The 20,000-nt window shown below is 49.8% G+C and overlaps 1 protein-coding gene across 5 annotated transcripts in view; it reads left to right on the top strand.

Moving 5' to 3' along the window:
* The window catches only part of TSPAN33 (tetraspanin 33), a 171,740-nt gene that overhangs the window by 117,731 nt on the left and 34,009 nt on the right, over positions 1–20,000 (top strand). The window contains exon 8 of one of the 5 annotated variants that reach the window (XM_075345374.1): positions 18,311–19,661. The exons of the other annotated variants lie outside the window; for them this stretch is intronic. Within the exon in view, the coding sequence (XP_075201489.1) occupies positions 18,311–18,364 (54 nt within the window). The 3' untranslated portion in view covers positions 18,365–19,661. Of the gene's footprint in view, positions 1–18,310; positions 19,662–20,000 lie in introns of those variants that run through there. 5 annotated transcript variants of the gene reach the window in all.

The raw sequence follows: 20,000 nt of genomic DNA, 5'->3' as shown, positions 1-20,000 counted from the left end.
TGACATTTTTTTATTTTTCTACTGTTCACTTTGGTTTTCGCCGCTGCCTCCACCTCCCGCCCAGACGTGGCGCCTCACGGAGCTGACATGCACAGGACGGGAGGTGGAGGCAGCGGTGACGGTACCGGGAGGATTCATGCTTCTGTGTTTACCAACAGAAGGAATCCTCTTCCTGTACACGTCACTGTAGTGCCCACCCCTTGCGTGTATAGCTGCGTTTTTAGTCATAGAAACGCGGCTATATGCGTTTTTCATTGCGTTTTTAACATCTCATTGAATTCAATGAGTGAAAAACGCAGTGAAAAACGCAGAAATAATTGACATGCTGCGTTTTTGTGGTCACCACAAAAACGCAGCTAAAAAAAAACGCTGTGTGGGGACAGCACTTATGAAAACCCATTGACATTGCTGGGGAAGCAATGTCACTGCGTTTTCAGCACAAAAACGCGGTAAAAAAACGCCGCTAAAAACGCGGCAAAAACGCCTAGTGCGCACATAGCCTTAGGCATGTTAAGAATTCCGCATGAAGGGATTATACAGGAAATATTGTATAGCTAAGGGGTTACTTAGTTTAAAAAACAACTACTATTATAACTGTATTTTTCTGCTCACACATACATACTGTATAACGCCACATGCATACATTAGGTATGCCAAAGTAAAGCGCTGTGGAATTAATAGCACTATATAAATGAATAAATATTATTATGATTTGGTGAGTTTTTTTCTCAGCATTTGTAGCCAAAACCAGGAGTGGAGCAATCAGAGGAAAAGTATAATAAGAACATGTGAACGCAGGGCCAGCTTTAGATAAAGTGGGGCCTTAGGCAAAAGTTCAAAGTAGAGCCCTAAGGCCATGTGTGCACGTAAGTGCGTTCTGCACCACAGTGTTAAGTCACTGCTTGTGCGAAAGTTTGGTGTTTGCAGAATTCCTGCAGAATTCGTGTGTTCTGGATGCTGCCTCTCCCATAGACAGAGTGGAGAAAGCATCCAGAACGCACAAAACAATTGACATGTCACTTTTTAGAACGCAGCGTTTTGACAGCATGCAAAACTCTGCATTCTAAAAAGCAACATGTGGATGATAGATAGATTCTACATAGATTGTGCTGGAGACGCAGGACGCATGCTTTTACGCTGCGGTGCAGAACGCAGCATAAAAGCATGTAATTATGCAATGTGCGCATGTGGCGCCCTGGCCTAGCCAGGTCGTCACAGATAACACACACACACCCCCACCCCCATTAGACAGGGACAGCAGCCGAACACAAAACCCTGGTTGCCTCCCTCCAGTGTCTGATGTCTACACCAGGTGGGGCGGAGCCAAGTGGTTGGCCCCACCCACCGAGGAGTTCACAGGCCTGGAGGCGGAAAAATGACAGTTTAGTCCAGAAGGTGGAAGTGAGAGGAGTAAACACTTGGGTGTCTGGGTTTGTGGCCCAGGCACTGACAGCAAGGTTGGCAGTCGGTGGTGGCCGTCTGCAAGAGTGGTGGAGCAACGCGCAACCATAGGACCGGGGACGGGCGACGGCCCACCAGTACCGACCGGGGAGCGAAGTGAAGCCAGCACACACAGGCAGGGCCATCGGACCCCGACCAGGCTTGGAGCCGCCGACAATAGTCAAATCCGAATGTGACTGGAACCCCAGGGGTTTCTTAACAGCAAAAGTCCCGATAAGGCAACCGCCCACACCGTGAGGGCATACAGCTACCGCCTAAGGCTAGAGACCCAAGGGCCAGCGCCTGCGGGCAAACGGGCTCCTCCGGTACCCATACACCGGGGAGCGGACTACCGTTGGGGATCCATAGTAGTCAAAGGAGTACATCAAGGTGCAGGGAAAGACAGCCGCCATCACCTGTCCGGGGAGAAACACTGCAGCCGGCTGCGGGACCCGTCCATCCAGCCGTTTGGTTTACCGAGGACTTTGTACTTTTCTTGCTGAGTGAGTACACCCGTGCCATCCGGCACCGCACCATGCTGTCCCTGCAACCCTGCACCTCGCCAACCCTGCCTCCCCGTCACATCATCGGGCCCCGGGACCACCGACCCCTACCCACGGAGAGGGAAAACAACATCCTAGCTGCTCCCTACCATCGCTCCCGGGATCCCCATCACGAGCAGCGGTGGTGCCCATGTTCACCACGACCCGTGGGTGGCGTCACGGACTAAATCCCCCAAACCAACCACCCCTTTCACTCATGGGCGAGGAGCGCCGCTCGAGTCCCCGGATCCGGCTCACCGCTCGAGCCAACGAGCAGCAGCGCCGGACCCGAGCGTTAGCGAGAGCGCAGCAGCGGCGGCGTCCTCCCCGCCCACAACAACTTGGCGTCACGAACAGGATTGAACCCATCTACTTACCAGTAGAAGTGCGCCTTGTGATCTCTGCCGGCGGTGTCCAGCCAAAAATTTTGAAGCACCGCCATCTTGGCGTGAAAATCTCCCGCTCAAGAGTCTTCTCCGAGCAGGGAAGGCGCGAAAGCGAAGCCCCGCCCCCAACAAACGGAAGTGCTGAAGAGAACCAAGGGGGGGAAGGTGTGTGTCTGCCTAATGTAGCCAAGGCTATAAAAGCGGGGACTCCAGGACTCTGCAAACAAGTGGTTCCTGGAACACAACTTTGCATGATGTCCCATCCGTCCGGCACCGCGGGAATCCCCGAGCCCACGCCAGGAACAGCGGCGTGGGTGGAAGCCGGGACCGCACAGATGTGCTGCCGCCTTCAATCCCAGGTCCGGTTCTTGATGGAGCGCTGGGTGGCTGAGATGAAGGAAGTGGCGGCGGCCGTGCGGAGACGCGAGGTGGAGACAGAGTTGGAGGAGCGGGTAAGCGACCCACGCCCCTGTGTCCGAGAAGGACCGGCCGCTGCGGCTGAGGGGCCCGGCCTGTTCCCGCTCACCCTTCTGCTTCCCCCGCCATCCGTACCGGTTGCTGTCGCCCCTCCGCTCGGTCCACTACCCCCAACACCGGTAGCGGAAGCCAACCCGTCCGCCCTAGAGGACCGGCCTGGGGGCGTTCTTCAGGAACGGCCTGTGTCCCTCCCGCTACTGTGGAAGGCCCTGCGGAAAGTAGCTGTCCGCGTTGAGAAGCCGTCAGCCCCGGAAGTGGCCGCACCTGAGACCGTCCCGGCTCCGGCAGTCCGCTCGGCTGTGGAAGAACCGGCCGCTGCCGGCCCGAAGGCCCAACTGGTGAGGTTAACTGACCCTGAATTCCCCGCCTCGGCTGAGGCTGCCCCAGGCCGCCACTGCCAAGCAGCAATACAGGCCACGACACCGCAGGACCCCCGCAAAAGAGAACCGGTAGTGGCCGGTGTGGGCGCGGTCCAGCGGGGCCCGACCCGGGCGCAGGGGTCTGCCAATGCCCCTTATTGGGACAGGGAACCGAACCCGTTGGGCCGGGAGATTGCCGCCAGGGAGCAGCAGAGGGCTGAAGTGATGGCGAGGGTGATCCGGGAGAAGGATGCACTCCGCCATGCCACTTTCCGGGTGCGGGGCCCGGTGTACGAGGGCCAAGTCCGGCAGTTTGACCAGCGGAGAGGATTCGGCTTCATCTACGAACCGGGCCTGGAGGCCGAACTATTTGTGGCCCGCCGCGATGTCAATTCGCACCTCCCCATGGGCCATCCAGGTCGTGACCTGTTGCCAGGCGACCTGGTGACTTACACCCATCACTGCGGGGAGAGGGGCTGATTCGCCCTGGACGTTAAGCAGAGGAAAAGCCGTGGTGAACAGATGCGGCCCCAGCCCCCTCCTCCTCCGCCAAGCCATCCGGATGTGGAGCTGGAAGAGGTCCTGGAGGAGTATGACCTCAAGTAGTGGCAGCGGACCGCCGTTGCATAACGTTGTCCCCCGTTGGGACCCTCAGCTGTTTAAATGAATGCCTTTAATGAACCATGATCCTCACCTGATTGTCTAAGTGATTTCTCCGGCCGTTGCCGGCAAGTTGTCCCCGGAGGGACCCTGTGTGCTTTTACCCCCTCCCCCCCCTGCATGAGAGACTACTCATGGACATGGCCGAGAACTGGCAGGCCACCCACGAACTTGTGGGCGTGTAAATAAGTTGAGGGGTGATTTTCCGTTGGAGCCGCCTCTGGAGAGGCAGATTGGAGGAAGGGCCCGCAGCAGAGCAGGCTGGGGCCCGGCCACCACCAGGACCGGTGGCCATCCTCCGGGGGTCAGGGGTCCCCCAAGGACGTGGGGTCCCCTGAAGTGACAGCCGGGTGCGAGTAACCGTACCCGTTCCCGCTCGGGCAGCCTGAACCTGGACTGGGGTCAAGGGGTGCTGCCCACTTCTTAGGGGCAGCATCAAGGCTAGGTTGCTTGGGTGGGAGAGCGGAATACATCCGTACGTCCGTCTGTCATTGAAAATGTTTTTTGTTTATATGTGCAAAGTTTAAGTGTTCTCACAAAAAAATGCTTATATGTTTGAAATGTTTACATGTTAATTTATATTTTACAGTTTTGAAAAAAAATAAAAAAATAAAACCGGTGATGGACGGGCAGCCCGCGGACGGTCTGCATTTCACCAAGGGGGAATGTGGCGCCCTGGCCTAGCCAGGTCGTCACAGATAACACACACCCCCACCCCAATTAGACAGGGACACCAGCCGAACACAAAACCCTTGTTGCCTCCCTCCAGTGTCTGATGTCCACACCAGGTGGGGCGGAGCCAAGTGGTTGGCCCCACCCACCAAGGAGTTCACAGGCCTGGAGGCGGGAAAAGTGACAGTTTAGTCCAGAAGGTGGAAGTGAGAGGAGTAAACACTTGGGTGTCTGGGTTTGTGGCCCAGGCACTGACAGCAAGGTTGGCAGTCGGTGGTGGCCGTCTGCAGGAGTGGTGAAGCAATGCGGAACCGTAAGGCAGGGGACGGGCGACGGCCCGCCGGTACCGACCGGGGAGCGAAGTGAAGCCAGCACACACAGACAGGGCCATCGGACCCCGACCAGGCTTGGAGCCGCCGACAATAGTCAAATCCGAATGTGACTGGAACCCCAGGGGTTTCTTAACAGCAAAAGTCCCGATTGAAGGCAACCGCCCACACACAGTGAGGGTATACAGCTACCGCCTAAGGCTAGAGACCCAAGGGCCAGTGCCTGCGGGCAAACGGGCTCCTCCGGTACCCATACACCGGGGAGCGGACTACCATTGGGGATCCATAGTAGTCAAAGGAGTACATCAAGGTGCAGGGAAAGACAGCCGCCATCACCTGTCCGGGGAGAAACACTGCAGCCGGCTGCGGGTCCCGTCCATCGGTGCTTGTTTCCGGCCTCTTTACTGAGGATGAGGAGGAATAATGGGCGCAGAGCGATCACTAATAGATCAATCTGTCCTCTACGGCACCATGTTATCAGCAGCACTTCTGCAGTTTGCACTGGGTGATATGCTGCTGATAACAAGGATTTTTGTTCCACCATAAACAATTCAATCACCCCATGAATGAGCAGCATTTTGTTTATTCACTGGGCGATTGCTGACCTGTTTACACCTATGAATTCTTGTCTGTGCTGCTGGGATTTATAAACATAGTTACTTCATTCACAGTATGTGACATAGACATTGTATGTTACACACACATACAGTACAGACCAAAAGTTTGGACACACCTCCTCATTCAAAGAGTTTTCTTTATTTTCATGACTCTAAAAATTGTAGATTCACATTGAATGTATCAAAACTATGAATTAAAACATTTGGAATGAAATACTTAAAGTGTGAAACAACTGAAAATATGTCTTATATTCTAGGTTCTTCAAAATAGCAACCTTTTGCTTTCATTACTACTTTGCACACTTTTGGCATTCTCTTGATGAGCTTCAAGAGGTAGTCACCGGAAATGGTTTTCCAACAGTCTTGAAGGAGTTCCCAGAGATGCTTAGCACTTGTTGGCCCTTTTGCCTTCACTCTGCGGTCCAGCTCACACCAAACCATCTCGATTGGGTTCAGGTCTGGTGACTGTGGAGACCAGGTCATCTGACGTAGCACCCCATCACTCTCCTTCTTAGTCAAATAGCCCTTACACAGCCTGGAGGTGTGTTTAGGGTCAATGTCCTATTGAAAAATAAATTATGGTCCAACTAAACGCAAACCAGATGGAATAGCATGCCACTGCAAGATGCTTTGGTAGCCATGCTGGTTCTATATGCCTTCAATTTTGAATAAATCCCCAACAATGTCACCAGCTAAGCACTCCCACACCATCACACCTCCTCCTCCATGCTTCACAGTGGGAACTAAGCATGTAGAGTCCATCCATTCACCTTTTCTACAAAGACACGGTGGTTGGATCCAAAGATCTCAAATTTGGACTTATCAGACCAAAGCACAGATTTCCACTGGTCTAATGTCCATTCCTTGTGTTCTTTAGCCCAAACAAGTCTCTTCTGCTTGTTGCCTGTCCTTAGCAGTGGTTTCCTAGCAGCTATTTTATCATGAAGGCCTGCTGCACAAAGTCTCCTCTTAACAGTTGGTCTAGAGATGAGAAGGTGTGTCCAAACTTGGTCTGTACTGTATGTATACAGATGAAACAGATGCATATACATGTATGTATACACTGAGCACATACACACATATGTATACACACAGTACACACACATGTATACAGAGCACATACACACATATGTATACACATACAGCACACACACATGTATACAGAGCACATACACACATGTACACTGAGCACATCACACACATGTATACACCGAGTACACAGACATAAATATATATGTGACGCCCCTGGACTATCAGGTCGTCACAGGGTACTGCACAAACTGCCCTTCCTTGTGGTATTCCACCTCCCTCTTGGTTCTGGGTCCCTATCTTAATAGTGTTGCCTCCAACAGGAAATCATATCCTAGATACACCCTTCACCATACCCACCAGGCACACCAGTGGACGGCTTGAGTGGAATAGAGCCGCCCACCTGGGGTGGGGGGGCGCAGGGAGAGGAGGTGAGGAGTATCAGTCAATGAGTTGAGAGGGAAAGAGTTGAGAGGGTGAGAGAGAGGAAGTCGGGAGCGGTGGCTCCTGGAGAAGCTATCTAGGTTGCAGACGGTGGTCTGGGCCTAGAAGAGTCGGACCCCCGGTCGCAGGGGATTGTGGCAGGGTGCCTGGACCTGTCGAGGAGGAAAGACGGTAGCCTAGCACTGTCACCAGTCCGGGGCCGAAGGCACGACGGGGTACACGCACCTTAGGTCGGTGAGTAGCTTCAGGCAACCCGACAATTCACCTGAGGAGAACAGAGCCTTTATGATCTGTTCCCACCTGCTCCAGAATCGGGGCACTAGCGCAACGAGGGGGATAGGACTTTCCAACCCAAAACGGTCCAGAAAATCCCAAGCGTGAGCCCTGAGAGCAAGCTCCCACACTTAGCCACAGTGGGGAGCGGTTGCCCGGCAAGTTCCATACTACTGGGCCACCACGTTGAAGTCAAACTTAGTGCCAGGAGGCAGGTCACGGATCACCAAACAACACTATAGGGAACGGAATCCGGTCGAGCTCCCACTCAGCGGCAGCGGTACCCAGAGAATTGGTTTACCCGGTTGTCAGCATCTGCTTATGAATTGAGTCTGTGCGAGAGTGACCCCTGCATCCCACGGCCCCCCCTCACCGAGTCCCGGGGCAGTCCCCTACCCGTGGAGGGCTACAACACCTTGCTGCCCCACTTCATCACCCCGGGTACTCCCAACATCAGCGGTGGTACTCCCAAATTACCGTACACCACGGGTGGCGTCACGAACTATACATCAACTCCCCTGTAAATACCCCCTTTCATTTGAGTGGCCGCACGACCCCATGTCCGGAGACCCTCAAGCCACAGCGAACCCGGATCCGAACAGCTTGGTTGCTGCCACGGGGCCTGCACACCTCAAATTCCTGGCGTCACGAACAGGATACGAGCAGGACCCACTTACCTGGGTGACGGGTGCCTTGAAAATCCAAACCACGAGTCAAAAATCCTGTTTCCCGCCATTTCCGCCATCAACCGCCATCTTTTGGCGCCAAAACGCCCTCTTCTAGAGCGAAAGCGCGCAAAGCCGAAGCCCCACCCTTCGTCCTGAGAGTCAGCTCGGAACCTTAAGTTCCCAGAGGGCCACAGCACAGCAGTGAATGGTGGGCGAAAAACTGAGAGGGGTGACGGCATGTAGCAACGGAAGAGAAGCAGGGATGCAAGGATTCTGCCATAACGTTCCTGGATCCCGCAGAAGAAAGATGGCGGCTGCACAGGACTAGTCACCGGAGCGTGCTGCTCCCGGGACCGGGACCTGGATCGAGCAAGAGGCGAAGCAGCTTTGCAGGAGGATGCGGACGCAATTCCTCTTCATACTGGACCACTGGAGGGAAGAGATGAGGAGCCTGGCAGTGGCGGTGCGAGCCCGTGAAATCGAAATCCCACGTGAGGAGCGGGTAAGCGGATACCCAGTCCCAGTTGATTTCACTAATCCGGCCGATGCGGCTGTGGGATCCGGTCCGCCCCCGCTCACGGCAAGCACTTTACCACCGCCACCGCCGTCCTCGGTGGACGCCGAACTGTCTATCCCAACCCCGACAGCGGAACCTTCAGCCCCAATCTATGAGAAGCCAGCTGCAGAGCTCCCGGCCCCGTCGCCCGACTAGGCCACGACAGCGGTCACCCCGACACCGGCCTGACCAGACCCGACCGCATCACCGGGCCTGTACCTTGAAACGGAGCACCCGGACTCTGCACCCCCGGCTGCGGAGCAGTCTGTCCTTCTATATGAAGTGGTGAGGGCGGAACCTGAGGTGCTACCGGTTCCGCCACTGCACAACATCCCAGCGGCTGTTGGGGCCGCAGGAGTACACCTACAACCCATACCAGCAAGGGAGACGAGGCCGGACGCTGACGCCCCCTACTGGAAACGATACCAGCGAAAGCTATATCAGGAGATGACAACACGAGACCGGCGATGACGGGAGATTGCCACCCATACCCAAAAAGAGAAGGACCAGATGAGAAATGCCGCTTCCCGAGTCCGAGGTCCGCGGTGCCTTGGCCTTGTGGATCGTTTTGACCCCGACCAGGGATGGGGGTTCATCCGGGAAGTGGGCCTCACAGCTGGGGTGTTTGTTTTCCCGGCGGGATGTGGCACAGCACCTCCCCAGGAGACACCCTGGGCGGAATCTGGAACCGGGAGAGGTAGCGTCTTATACTCGGCATTGGGGAGAGCGGAGTTGGTACGCCCTGGATGTAACCAAGCAAGTGATGGTTGAGGACAAGTTCTTGCCGGCGTCCGTAGTGCGTAGCCGCAAGGAAACATGGCTACGGGACCCAGCCATTTAAAGTAGGAATGTTAAAAGAATATCTGTGTTTTCCTTTGTAGTTCTCCATAGTTTGTTATTTTTCTTGAATAGTAATAAGTAGTAGTGTTTATAAAAAGAAAAATGCTGAATAATCATACTGGGTTTAATCAACAGAAAATCTCACCAGATTAAGAAAAGTTTATGTAATGTTTGCACTAAGTGCATGGACTCCGGTTTTATAAATATATTTTAGTGGTAAAAAGGGACAATGGCCACGGGACTGGTTGTGGCCAACACAGACTTGTGTTATTGTACATAGTTGCACCTCTTGTGCCTACCAGAGTCATCTTTTCAACACCCCGGACCTTAACCTGGTCACGGATCAACGGATAGGAATGCAGCGGGTCAGGTTGTTTGGGTGGCGGGTTGATGGGATCCGGGACGTTGGGACTGGACTGTCACAGGAAGAGGCTGCAACAGAGTAGGTGGAGCCTCCTAGCATAGCCGGTAGTGTTCCATAGTTAAAAGGATGAACTCTAAAAGGTAAAGTAAAGTTTAAGTAATGTGCCTCCCTAATGTGGGATGAAAAACCTGTAAATAAAAAGTTATCTCCTTTTTTCTTGCAGTTACAAAAATAAACCTCTGGACATCCCGTAGCTCGAGGACGAGATACGTTTAACCAAGTGGGAATGTGACACCCCTTGACTATCAGGTCATCACAGGGTACTGCACAAACTGCCCTTCCGTGCGGTATTCCACCTCCCTCTTGGTTCTGGGTCCCCATCTTAATAGTGTTGCCTCCAACAGCAAATCAAATCCTAGGTACACCCTGCACCACTCCCACCAGGCACACCACTGGACGGCTTGAGTGGAATAGAGTCGCCCACCTGGGGGGTCAGGGAGAGGAGATGAAGAGTGTCAGTCAGTGAGTTGAGTGGGAGAGAGTTGAGAGGGTGAGAGAGAGGAAGTCGGGAGCGGTGGCTCCTGGAGAAGCTATCTAGGTTGCAGACGGTGGTCTGGGCCTAGAGGAGTCTGACCCCCGGTCGCAGGGGATTGTGGCAAGGTGCCTGGACCTGTTGAGGAGGACAGCCAGCAGCCTAGCACTGTCACTGGTCCGGGACCGAAGGCATGACGTGGTACATGGACCCTAGGTCGGAGAGTAGCTTCAGGCAACCCGACAATTCAACAGCAGGGAGACGAAAAATCGACCGCAAACAGCTGCTATGCCAAACAATTTCTTTTATTTAGTCCACGGTGGACCCGTAGAAGTCTGACTTACAGACGAAACGGCCGTCGTCCTGTGGAGGGACTCGCATCCAAGCCACCTCCCGCATTTTTACCTGCACCTATGGAGAAAATCGTCTAAATAAAAGAAATTGTTTGGCATAGCAGCTGTTTGCGGTCGATTTTTCGTCTCCCTGCTGTTGGATCCCCTAGCTGTCTGCTACCGACCAGCACGCTGCGCCTGAAACCAGCGCCACATGATAACCATCAGCACGTGAGCCACTGAACCAAAAGGTAAATTGAGGGCAGGCAGTGCAGGACTTGTTCTCGTTTGGCTTCAGGCAACCCGACAATTCACCTGAGGAGAAAGGAGCCTTTATGATCTGTTCCCACCCGCTCCAGAATTGGGGTACTAGCGCAACGAGGGGGATAGGACTTTCCAACCCAAAACGGTCCTGAAAATCCCAAGTGTGAGCTCTAAGAGCAAGCTCCCACACTTAGCCACAGTGGGGAGCGGTGCACGGCAAGTTCCATACTACTGGGCCACCACGTTGAAGTTAAACTTAGTGCCAGGAGGCAGGTCACGGATCACCAGGCAACACTATAGGGGACGGGACCCGGACGAGTTCCTCCTCAGCAGCAGCGGTACCCAGAGAATTGGTTTACCCGGTTGTCAGCGTCTGCTTATGAACTGAGTGAGTACGACAGTGACCCCTGCATCCCACGGCACCCCGGACCTCACTAAGTCCCGGGGCATTCCCCTACCCGTGGAGGGCTACAACACCTTGCTGCCCCACTTCATCACCCTGGGTACTCCCAACGGCAGCGGCGGTACTCCCAAATTACCGTACACCACGGGTGGCATCACGAACTATACATCAACTCCCCTGTAAATACCCCCTTTCATTTGAGTGGCCACACAACCCCGGGTCCGGAGACCCTCTAGCGACAGCGAACCCGGATCCGAGCAGCTTGGCTGCTCCCACGGGGGCGGCACATATACACACATAGCACACACAAACATGTGTATGTGTGACGCCCTTGGGACTAGTCAGGGCGTCACAGGGTACTGCACTTTCTGCTCTTTAGTGCAGTACTCAACCCCTCATGGTTCTGGGTTCCCAACCTATGGTACTGCCTCCATCAGCATCCAAAATCCCAACCACACCTCAAACCACACCCTGTAAGGCACACCAGTAAACTGCCTAGCTGGAATAGGGCCGTCCACCTAGGGGTCAGGCAGACTGGTGGGAGGGAAGTAGTGAGTAGAGTTAGCCCTCGAGAAGTAAGGAGCTGGGGAGTGGTGGCTCCCTGTTTGTGGCAGCTTGGGTCGCAGACGGTGGTCTGGGCCGGAGGAGTCGGAGACCCGGCTCAGAGTAATGAGGCTGGGTGCCTAGACCTGGTCTTGGAGGACGGGAGGCATCTGAGTCTATTAACCGGTCCGGGACCGAAAGCACGGCGAGGTACAGGACCCTAGGTCGGGGAGTAGCTTCAGGCAACCTGGCAATTAACCTACGGAGGATAGTGACGTTATGGACTGTCCCCAAGAAGCTCAGCGATCAGGGGCACAAGCGCAACGAGGGGGATAGGGCTTTTCAACAAATGCAGCCCACAGAAATCCGAAGTGTGAGCCCTTGAGAGCACAGCTCTACTACCAACAAGGAGGGAGCGGGGGCCCGGACAGCTTTAAGCCAACGGGCCACCAGGACACTTCTAATTTGTGCATGGAGGCAGGCTCTGGATCACCTAGCAGTACTATAGGGGACGGATACCCGGACGGGCTCCCCCAAGAGGGCAGCAGCACCCAGAGACTTGGTTTACCTTGTTGTCAGAGTCTGCTTAGCGGTCGCACCATCACTGATACTGCCTGAGTGAGTACATGGTCCTCCCCTGCTTCCAACCGGCCCTGCGCACCCCCGCTCCACCATCATCCAGAGTCCCGGGTCCTTCCCTACCCGTGGAGGGAACGTCATCTGGCTGTCCCACTTCATCTCCCCAAGGTACTCCCATCGGCAGCGGCGGTACTCCGTTACCGCGAACCAGGGGATGGCGTCACAAACTCTTATCCCCTGTAAATAGTCCCCTTTACATTTGAGTAGCCGCAAGCCCCCGGGTCCGGAGACCCTCGAGCCACAGCAGCAACCCCGGATCCGAGCAGTTCGACCACTGCAGGGGTGGCACATATGCACACATATAGCACACACGCATGTATAAACAGAGCACACGCAGATATGATTACACACACATACTACAAACAACCACCTCCAGCTTTTCATTATCATTAGACTTATCTTGCAGACTCAACCACCTGAAAACACCACAACCAAGAAAAAAGGGAGTCTCTGATGCAATAGTATATTTTTTTGCAAAAAATTGGCAATATTCACTTTATTATAATTAAAGAAACATAGTACAAAAATTGATCTCATAAAAAGCACATACAAGGTCACAGGCAATAACTCATAGTCCAGGATAAACAGGTTCACACAGAGATATGCTCAAATTATTTTTATGTATATTTTTTGGGATAACCTACACAAATTCTGGTCTCATTATTTTTAGCACTTATTGACTGGATCCATTCTTCCAGTCATATTATGTCAAAATTAATTAAGATCAGCTCTATATATTGAAAGATGACTGTTATATTTACTTTTCCTCAAGAGGATATGTAGGGGTTAATCCTCCATTTTATTTAGCCTCTTCCAAATAGAGCAGAGGAACATCAAAGGGTGGGTGCGCACTTGTGTGTGCCATCGAACCTGACTGCCATTGAAATCTTCACTAGATTGAATCTCTGGATCAAGAAAAATACCGCAGCTAAATAGCTGTCAGTCAGGTACATATACCAAGTAAGAAGTTATGCATCTATGCAAAAAATTTTTCTTTTCCTCACTCAGGCACACACAAATGCATTTTTCTCATGATAAGGTGAATTGTATATAACCTGTTATATTTAATATACAAACACCACCCCTGTTAGTGAGAGCCCATAAAATCAATGAAAGTTAATCATTTTAAATTACCCATTTTTACTTGAGCAGCTTCTGAGTGTGACCTCTTATGCCTCCAATGCGCATTTCACCAAAGCTTCATCAGGGAATGGCACATGAGCTGGTTATACTCCCACTACTTATATAGCCCGCCTCAGATGTTATGTCCAATGGCAGTGCATTTATCGGCGCATGCCTCGTGACATCCCAGATCTCCGTGGGCCGCCGTTCCTCTCCTGACAATGCCCGGGCGCTGGGACACCTTGTGTATCAAGCGCACAGGCATCGCCGCCAGACAACAGCAGCATCCACAGGAGAGCAGGGAGAACACCAGGCACGCGCTCAGCACCACCACGGGAGCGGTACGAAACCCTCCGTTTAAAGAGATTCATATGCAAGGTGCATGACATTACTAAGCCCCAAAATAATGAACACGATTAATTAACTTCATAGCCCACATACAAACATGTGCTGCTGACCCACCTATATCTTTTTCTATTGCCTGTACGCTCACATACAGGTATATACCAGCAAAACCTGCATGTATATAGGCAGTCTCATAAATCCACAAAGATATGAGACTATAAACTTTAAACTCCAAGTGTCATGAATATCCGATGAATTGGGGCTACTTGCTTGTAGTATGATGTTTCACATATACGTTTAATTCTATCCATTGGCAATCATGGGAGGATAAATAGATTTCCTTTATTGTTTCGTCATATATGGTGTGGGAGGTACCATGAAGAATATTTTTCATGGATTATGTATTGCTGTAAAAAAAAGAAGAAAAAACATAAAAACATTAAAATAATAATTAATAAAAACCAACGCTGTCATCTTTGGCTAAGGGCAGCAGAAACAATGCAGCTCAGAAGATACACAGGGTGGCCATGAAGTGCGGTCACGTGACCACAACAACATTTATTTACAGAAAGAGAGAGATATATATATGCTGCTACAGATCCGCACAATGATAGATTCTCACAGAAAGGAGGAGAAACTGTTGGACTCATTGAGTCTGACTGGTGCCAGAGTCCCCAGCATTGTAATCCACTTGCATTCTTTTTGCGTTAGAATGCGTTTGACGTCACCACCTCTAATGCCAAGCTGAACACGTTCTATCCCCCTCACCTTAAAGCTTTTTGGATTGCTAGCATGCTCTAATTTAAAGTGACGAGGGATCATCTTCAGCTCCTCCAGGTTAGTGACCGATTTAGAAGCCAGAATGTCCCGGACATGTTCTCGCGTTCTCACCTTAAGTTGTCTAGATGTAAGACCAACATATATCTTGTAGCAACCACAAGTCGCATAGTAAATCACCTGAGCCGTACTACAAGTGATATACTGTCTGATTTCAAATTTTCGGGAGCCATCTGCTGAGATGAAGTCCTTTGCTCTACACATATTAGGACACGCCACACATTCCCCACATGGGAAACATCCCCATGTTGGTGGTCTTATTCCAAAATGTGTCTTTTTTTCAGGGACATAGTGGCTCCTAACTAGTAAATCTTTCAGGTTTTGACTCCTGCGTGAAGTCATCTGTGGATATTCGGCAAGATGTGTGGCTAGGGCTGGTTCGGTTTTTAATATCGACCAATGCCTCTGGAGGATTCCTCTCAGTTCCCCCCACTGAGCATTGAACGTCGATATGAACCTAATCTTATTGTTTGTTTTCTCCTCCCCTCTGTGGGACTTTTTCAAGAGTTCCTCTCTGGGGGTCCTCTTAGCTCTTGTGTAGGCCTTTTTAATACAACGGTTACTATAGCCCCGGGACTGGAACCGTTCCCTAAGATCATCTGCCTGCTGTTCAAATTTGTGAACTGTGGAACAAATCCGCCTCGCCCTCAGGAACTGGCCAACTGGGATAGCTTTGATGGTAGAATGGTGATGACTAGATGTTGCATGCAGCAGGGAATTCACTGATGTGGGCTTTCTGAATACGTCCGACTGAACACGATGATCACCATCAATCTCAATTTTGACATCAAGAAAGTCCACAGTTTCCCTGCTGCATGTGTAAGTCAATTTGACATTATAATCATTTCTATTCAATCCCTCGATGAATTGCTGGAGCCCGTCCGTATCACCCTGCCAAATGAACAAAATATCGTCGATATATCTCAGCCAGAGGGGCACATGGTTCAAGGACCGCCCGCCCTCGCCCATCTGCAAACCTCTCTCCCAGTACCCTAGGAAGAGGTTTGCGAACGAAGGCGCGCAGGCCGCCCCCATTGCTGTGCCCCTCCGCTGTAGATAGTACCGATCATTAAAAATAAAAAAATTGTGTGTAAGGATGAACTCCAGCAATTCTAGAATTAATTCACATATATCGCTATCCCAGTTACTGTTCCTGAGGTAGAAGCGGACCGCCTCCAAGCCCTGCTTATGGTCAATACATGTGTACAGTGACTCCACATCTGCGGTCACCATACACATGTCATGATCCATGTATATGCCATCTATTCGGGTGAGCACCTCCGTCGTATCTCTCACATACGACGGAAGAGCCTCTGCCAAGGGCTTCAAGTAGTAGTCAATAAACTTGCAGACAGAGTCACAAAGGCCACCCAGTCCCGAGACTATCGGACGGCCTGGTGGTTCTGAGAGGCTCTTGTGCACCTTTGGGATGAAATATATGGTGGGAACCCTTGCCTGTTTATTCAATAATCCATCATAGACATTTTTTGTTATAATACCCTGAGTAAATGCTTCATAGAGGATGGTATCCAGTTCCGTTGAGAACTTTGCCAAGGGACTACAGGACAATTTTTCATATGTCCTCCTATCCCTTAACTGTCTCATCGCTTCCCTCTCATACAGAGACTTGGGCCACAATACCACGTTTCCCCCCTTGTCCGCCGCTTTTATAACTATGTCATCAAGAGCTTGAAGTTGGCGTAGAGCCAAACGTTCTTCTCTCGTCAAATTATCTGATTTTTTATGCGTAGGCAGCCTTTTTAGATCTTGTATTACTAGGTTCGTAAAAATTTCCACGGCTGGACATAGTGACAAGGGGGGAAATCTTGTGGATTTTGGCAAAATACAGGAAGGAAATTTACCTTGCGACTCTGTATGTTGCTCTTCTAAGAGATCCTCCAAATCCCTGAGAGCTGATCTTTCAGTCTCATTATATTCAGAGTATTGTTTGTTCTTATTGTCATGCAGTTTTTTCAGAATGAGTTTTCTGGCAAATAAATTGACGTCTTTTATCACTGTGAATAGATCAAGTGTGTTAGAGGGAGAAAATGTTAGACCTCTTTCCAATAGATCTATCTGAGTTTCACTTAGTCTATGTTCGGATAGGTTAATTACCTGGAGACGGTTTTTGTTATTCTTAAATCCTTTCCATTGTTGATTGCTATTAGGCATGGTTCCTTTTTTACTTTGATTTTTCTCCATTGACCGTAGCACCATGGATGTTGAAGTCCCCCGTTCTCCAGGCATATTTTCTTCCATGGAGGAAACTGAGGTCAAGGAACTAGATCTAGATCGTGCTCCCATTCCCCTTAATCATCTATTTTGCCATCTATACATACGATTAGAGTTGCGATCACCAACATCTCTCTGAAATTTCTTCTGTTTAGAGTCGCATATGGTCTTCTCCCATTTTTGAAAATTTTCCTCCAAATCACCATTCAACTTACTAATTTCATCAGACGTCAATTTATCCAGTAACTCCCTCTGAATGGATTCGATTTCATTATCCAAATCTGCAATACTTTTAGTGTTCAGTTGAATTAATATTTCAATAAATCCCCGGGAGCATGTAGTTGCTAATTCCTCCCACCTGGTTTTAACTGATTCATCTGTAATTTCAAAAGAGGGGAATATCTGGACTCTCAATCCTCTAGGGATAAGGTTTTTTTCCATATACTTCTCCAGAAATGCCCTATTCCACCACAATCTCATCCTTTTCTGCAACAGATCTCTCAATCTCTGCATGCTGCCCTGCATGTCTCCACTGCCCCCAGCCAAACCTGGGCCTGAATCCTCACCGAAAACCTCATTTATTTTTGTTTGCCACGTCTTCTCATGTGCTAGCCACACATCTTGCCGAATATCCACAGATGACTTCACGCAGGAGTCAAAACCTGAAAGATTTACTAGTTAGGAGCCACTATGTCCCCGAAAAAAAGACACATTTTGGAATAAGACCACCAACATGGGGATGTTTCCCATGTGGGGAATGTGTGGCGTTATGTGTAGAGCAAAGGACTTCATCTCAGCAGATGGCTCCCGAAAATTTGAAATCAGACAGTATATCACTTGTAGTACGGCTCAGGTGATTTACTATGCGACTTGTGGTTGCCACAAGATATATGTTGGTCTTACATCTAGACAACGTAAGGTGAGAACGCGAGAACATGTCCGGGACATTCTGGCTTCTAAATCGGTCACTAACCTGGAGGAGCTGAAGACGATCCCTCGTCACTTTAAATTAGAGCATGCTAGCAATCCTAAAAACTTTAAGGTGAGGGGGATAGAACGTGTTCAGCTTGGCATTAGAGGTGGTGACGTCAAACGCATTCTAGCGTAAAAAGAATGCAAGTGGATTACAATGCTGGGGACTCTGGCACCAGTCGGACTCAATGAGTCCAACAGTTTCTCCTCCTTTCTGTGAGAATCTATCATTGTGCGGATCTGTAGCAGCATATATATATATCTCTCTCTTTCTGTAAATAAATGTTGTTGTGGTCACGTGACCGCACTTCATGGCCACCCTGTGTATCTTCTGAGCTGCATTATTTCTGCTGCCCTTAGCCAAAGATGACAGCGTTGGTTTTTATTAATTATTATTTTAATGTTTTTATGTTTTTTCTTCTTTTTTTTACAGCAATACATAATCCATGAAAAATATTCTTCATGGTACCTCCCATACCATATATGACGAAACAATAAAGGAAATCTATTTATCCTCCCATGATTGCCAATGGATAGAATTAAACGTATATGTGAAACATCATACTACAAGCAAGTAGCCCCAATTCATCGGATATTCATGACACTTGGAGTTTAAAGTTTATAGTCTCATATCTTTGTGGATTTATGAGACTGCCCATATACATGCAGGTTTTGCTGGTATATACCTGTATGTGAGCGTACAGGCAATAGAAAAAGATATAGATGGGTCAGCAGCACATGTTTGTATGTGGGCTATGAAGTTAATTAATCGTGTTCATTATTTTGGGGCTTAGTAATGTCATGCACCTTGCATATGAATCTCTTTAAACGGAGGGTTTCGTACCGCTCCCGTGGTGGTGCTGAGCGCGTGCCTGGTGTTCTCCCTGCTCTCCTGTGGATGCTGCTGTTGTCTGGCGGCGATGCCTGTGCGCTTGATACACAAGGTGTCCCAGCGCCCGGGCATTGTCAGGAGAGGAACGGCGGCCCACGGAGATCTGGGATGTCACGAGGCATGCGCCGATAAATGCACTGCCATTGGACATAACATCTGAGGCAGGCTATATAAGTAGTGGGAGTATAACCAGCTCATGTGCCATTCCCTGATGAAGCTTTGGTGAAATGCGCATTGGAGGCATAAGAGGTCACACTCAGAAGCTGCTCAAGTAAAAATGGGTAATTTAAAATGATTAACTTTCATTGATTTTATGGGCTCTCACTAACAGGGGTGGTGTTTGTATATTAAATATAACAGGTTATATACAATTCACCTTATCATGAGAAAAATGCATTTGTGTGTGCCTGAGTGAGGAAAAGAAAAAAATTTTGCATAGATGCATAACTTCTTACTTGGTATATGTACCTGACTGACAGCTATTTAGCTGCGGTATTTTTCTTGATCCAGAGATTCAATCTAGTGAAGATTTCAATGGCAGTCAGGTTCAATGGCACACACAAGTGCGCACCCACCCTTTGATGTTCCTCTGCTCTATTTGGAAGAGGCTAAATAAAATGGAGGATTAACCCCTACATATCCTCTTGAGGAAAAGTAAATATAACAGTCATCTTTCAATATATAGAGCTGATCTTAATTAATTTTGACATAATATGACTGGAAGAATGGATCCAGTCAATAAGTGCTAAAAATAATGAGACCAGAATTTGTGTAGGTTATCCCAAAAAATATACATAAAAATAATTTGAGCATATCTCTGTGTGAACCTGTTTATCCTGGACTATGAGTTATTGCCTGTGACCTTGTATGTGCTTTTTATGAGATCAATTTTTGTACTATGTTTCTTTAATTATAATAAAGTGAATATTGCCAATTTTTTGCAAAAAAATATACTATTGCATCAGAGACTCCCTTTTTTCTTGGTTGTGATGATTACACACACATAGCACACTCACAAATGTACACTGATCACACAGGCATACACATATATATATATATATAAACACGTAGCATACAGATGTATACACCGTGTACATACACACACACAAACACATGCATATGTACCGTGTTTCCTCGAAAATAAGACGCTGTCTATTTTTTTTGCCCCAAAAAATGCACTAGGGCTTACTTTTGGGATAAGACTCATTCTCAGGGAAACATAGTTGGGGGA

Source organism: Anomaloglossus baeobatrachus, chromosome 4 (genome assembly GCF_048569485.1).
Source record: "Anomaloglossus baeobatrachus isolate aAnoBae1 chromosome 4, aAnoBae1.hap1, whole genome shotgun sequence".
NCBI classification, from domain to species: Eukaryota; Metazoa; Chordata; class Amphibia; order Anura; family Aromobatidae; genus Anomaloglossus; species Anomaloglossus baeobatrachus.
Note: the sequence above shows the minus strand (reverse complement) of the source record. Positions and strands in the feature narration are given on the sequence as shown.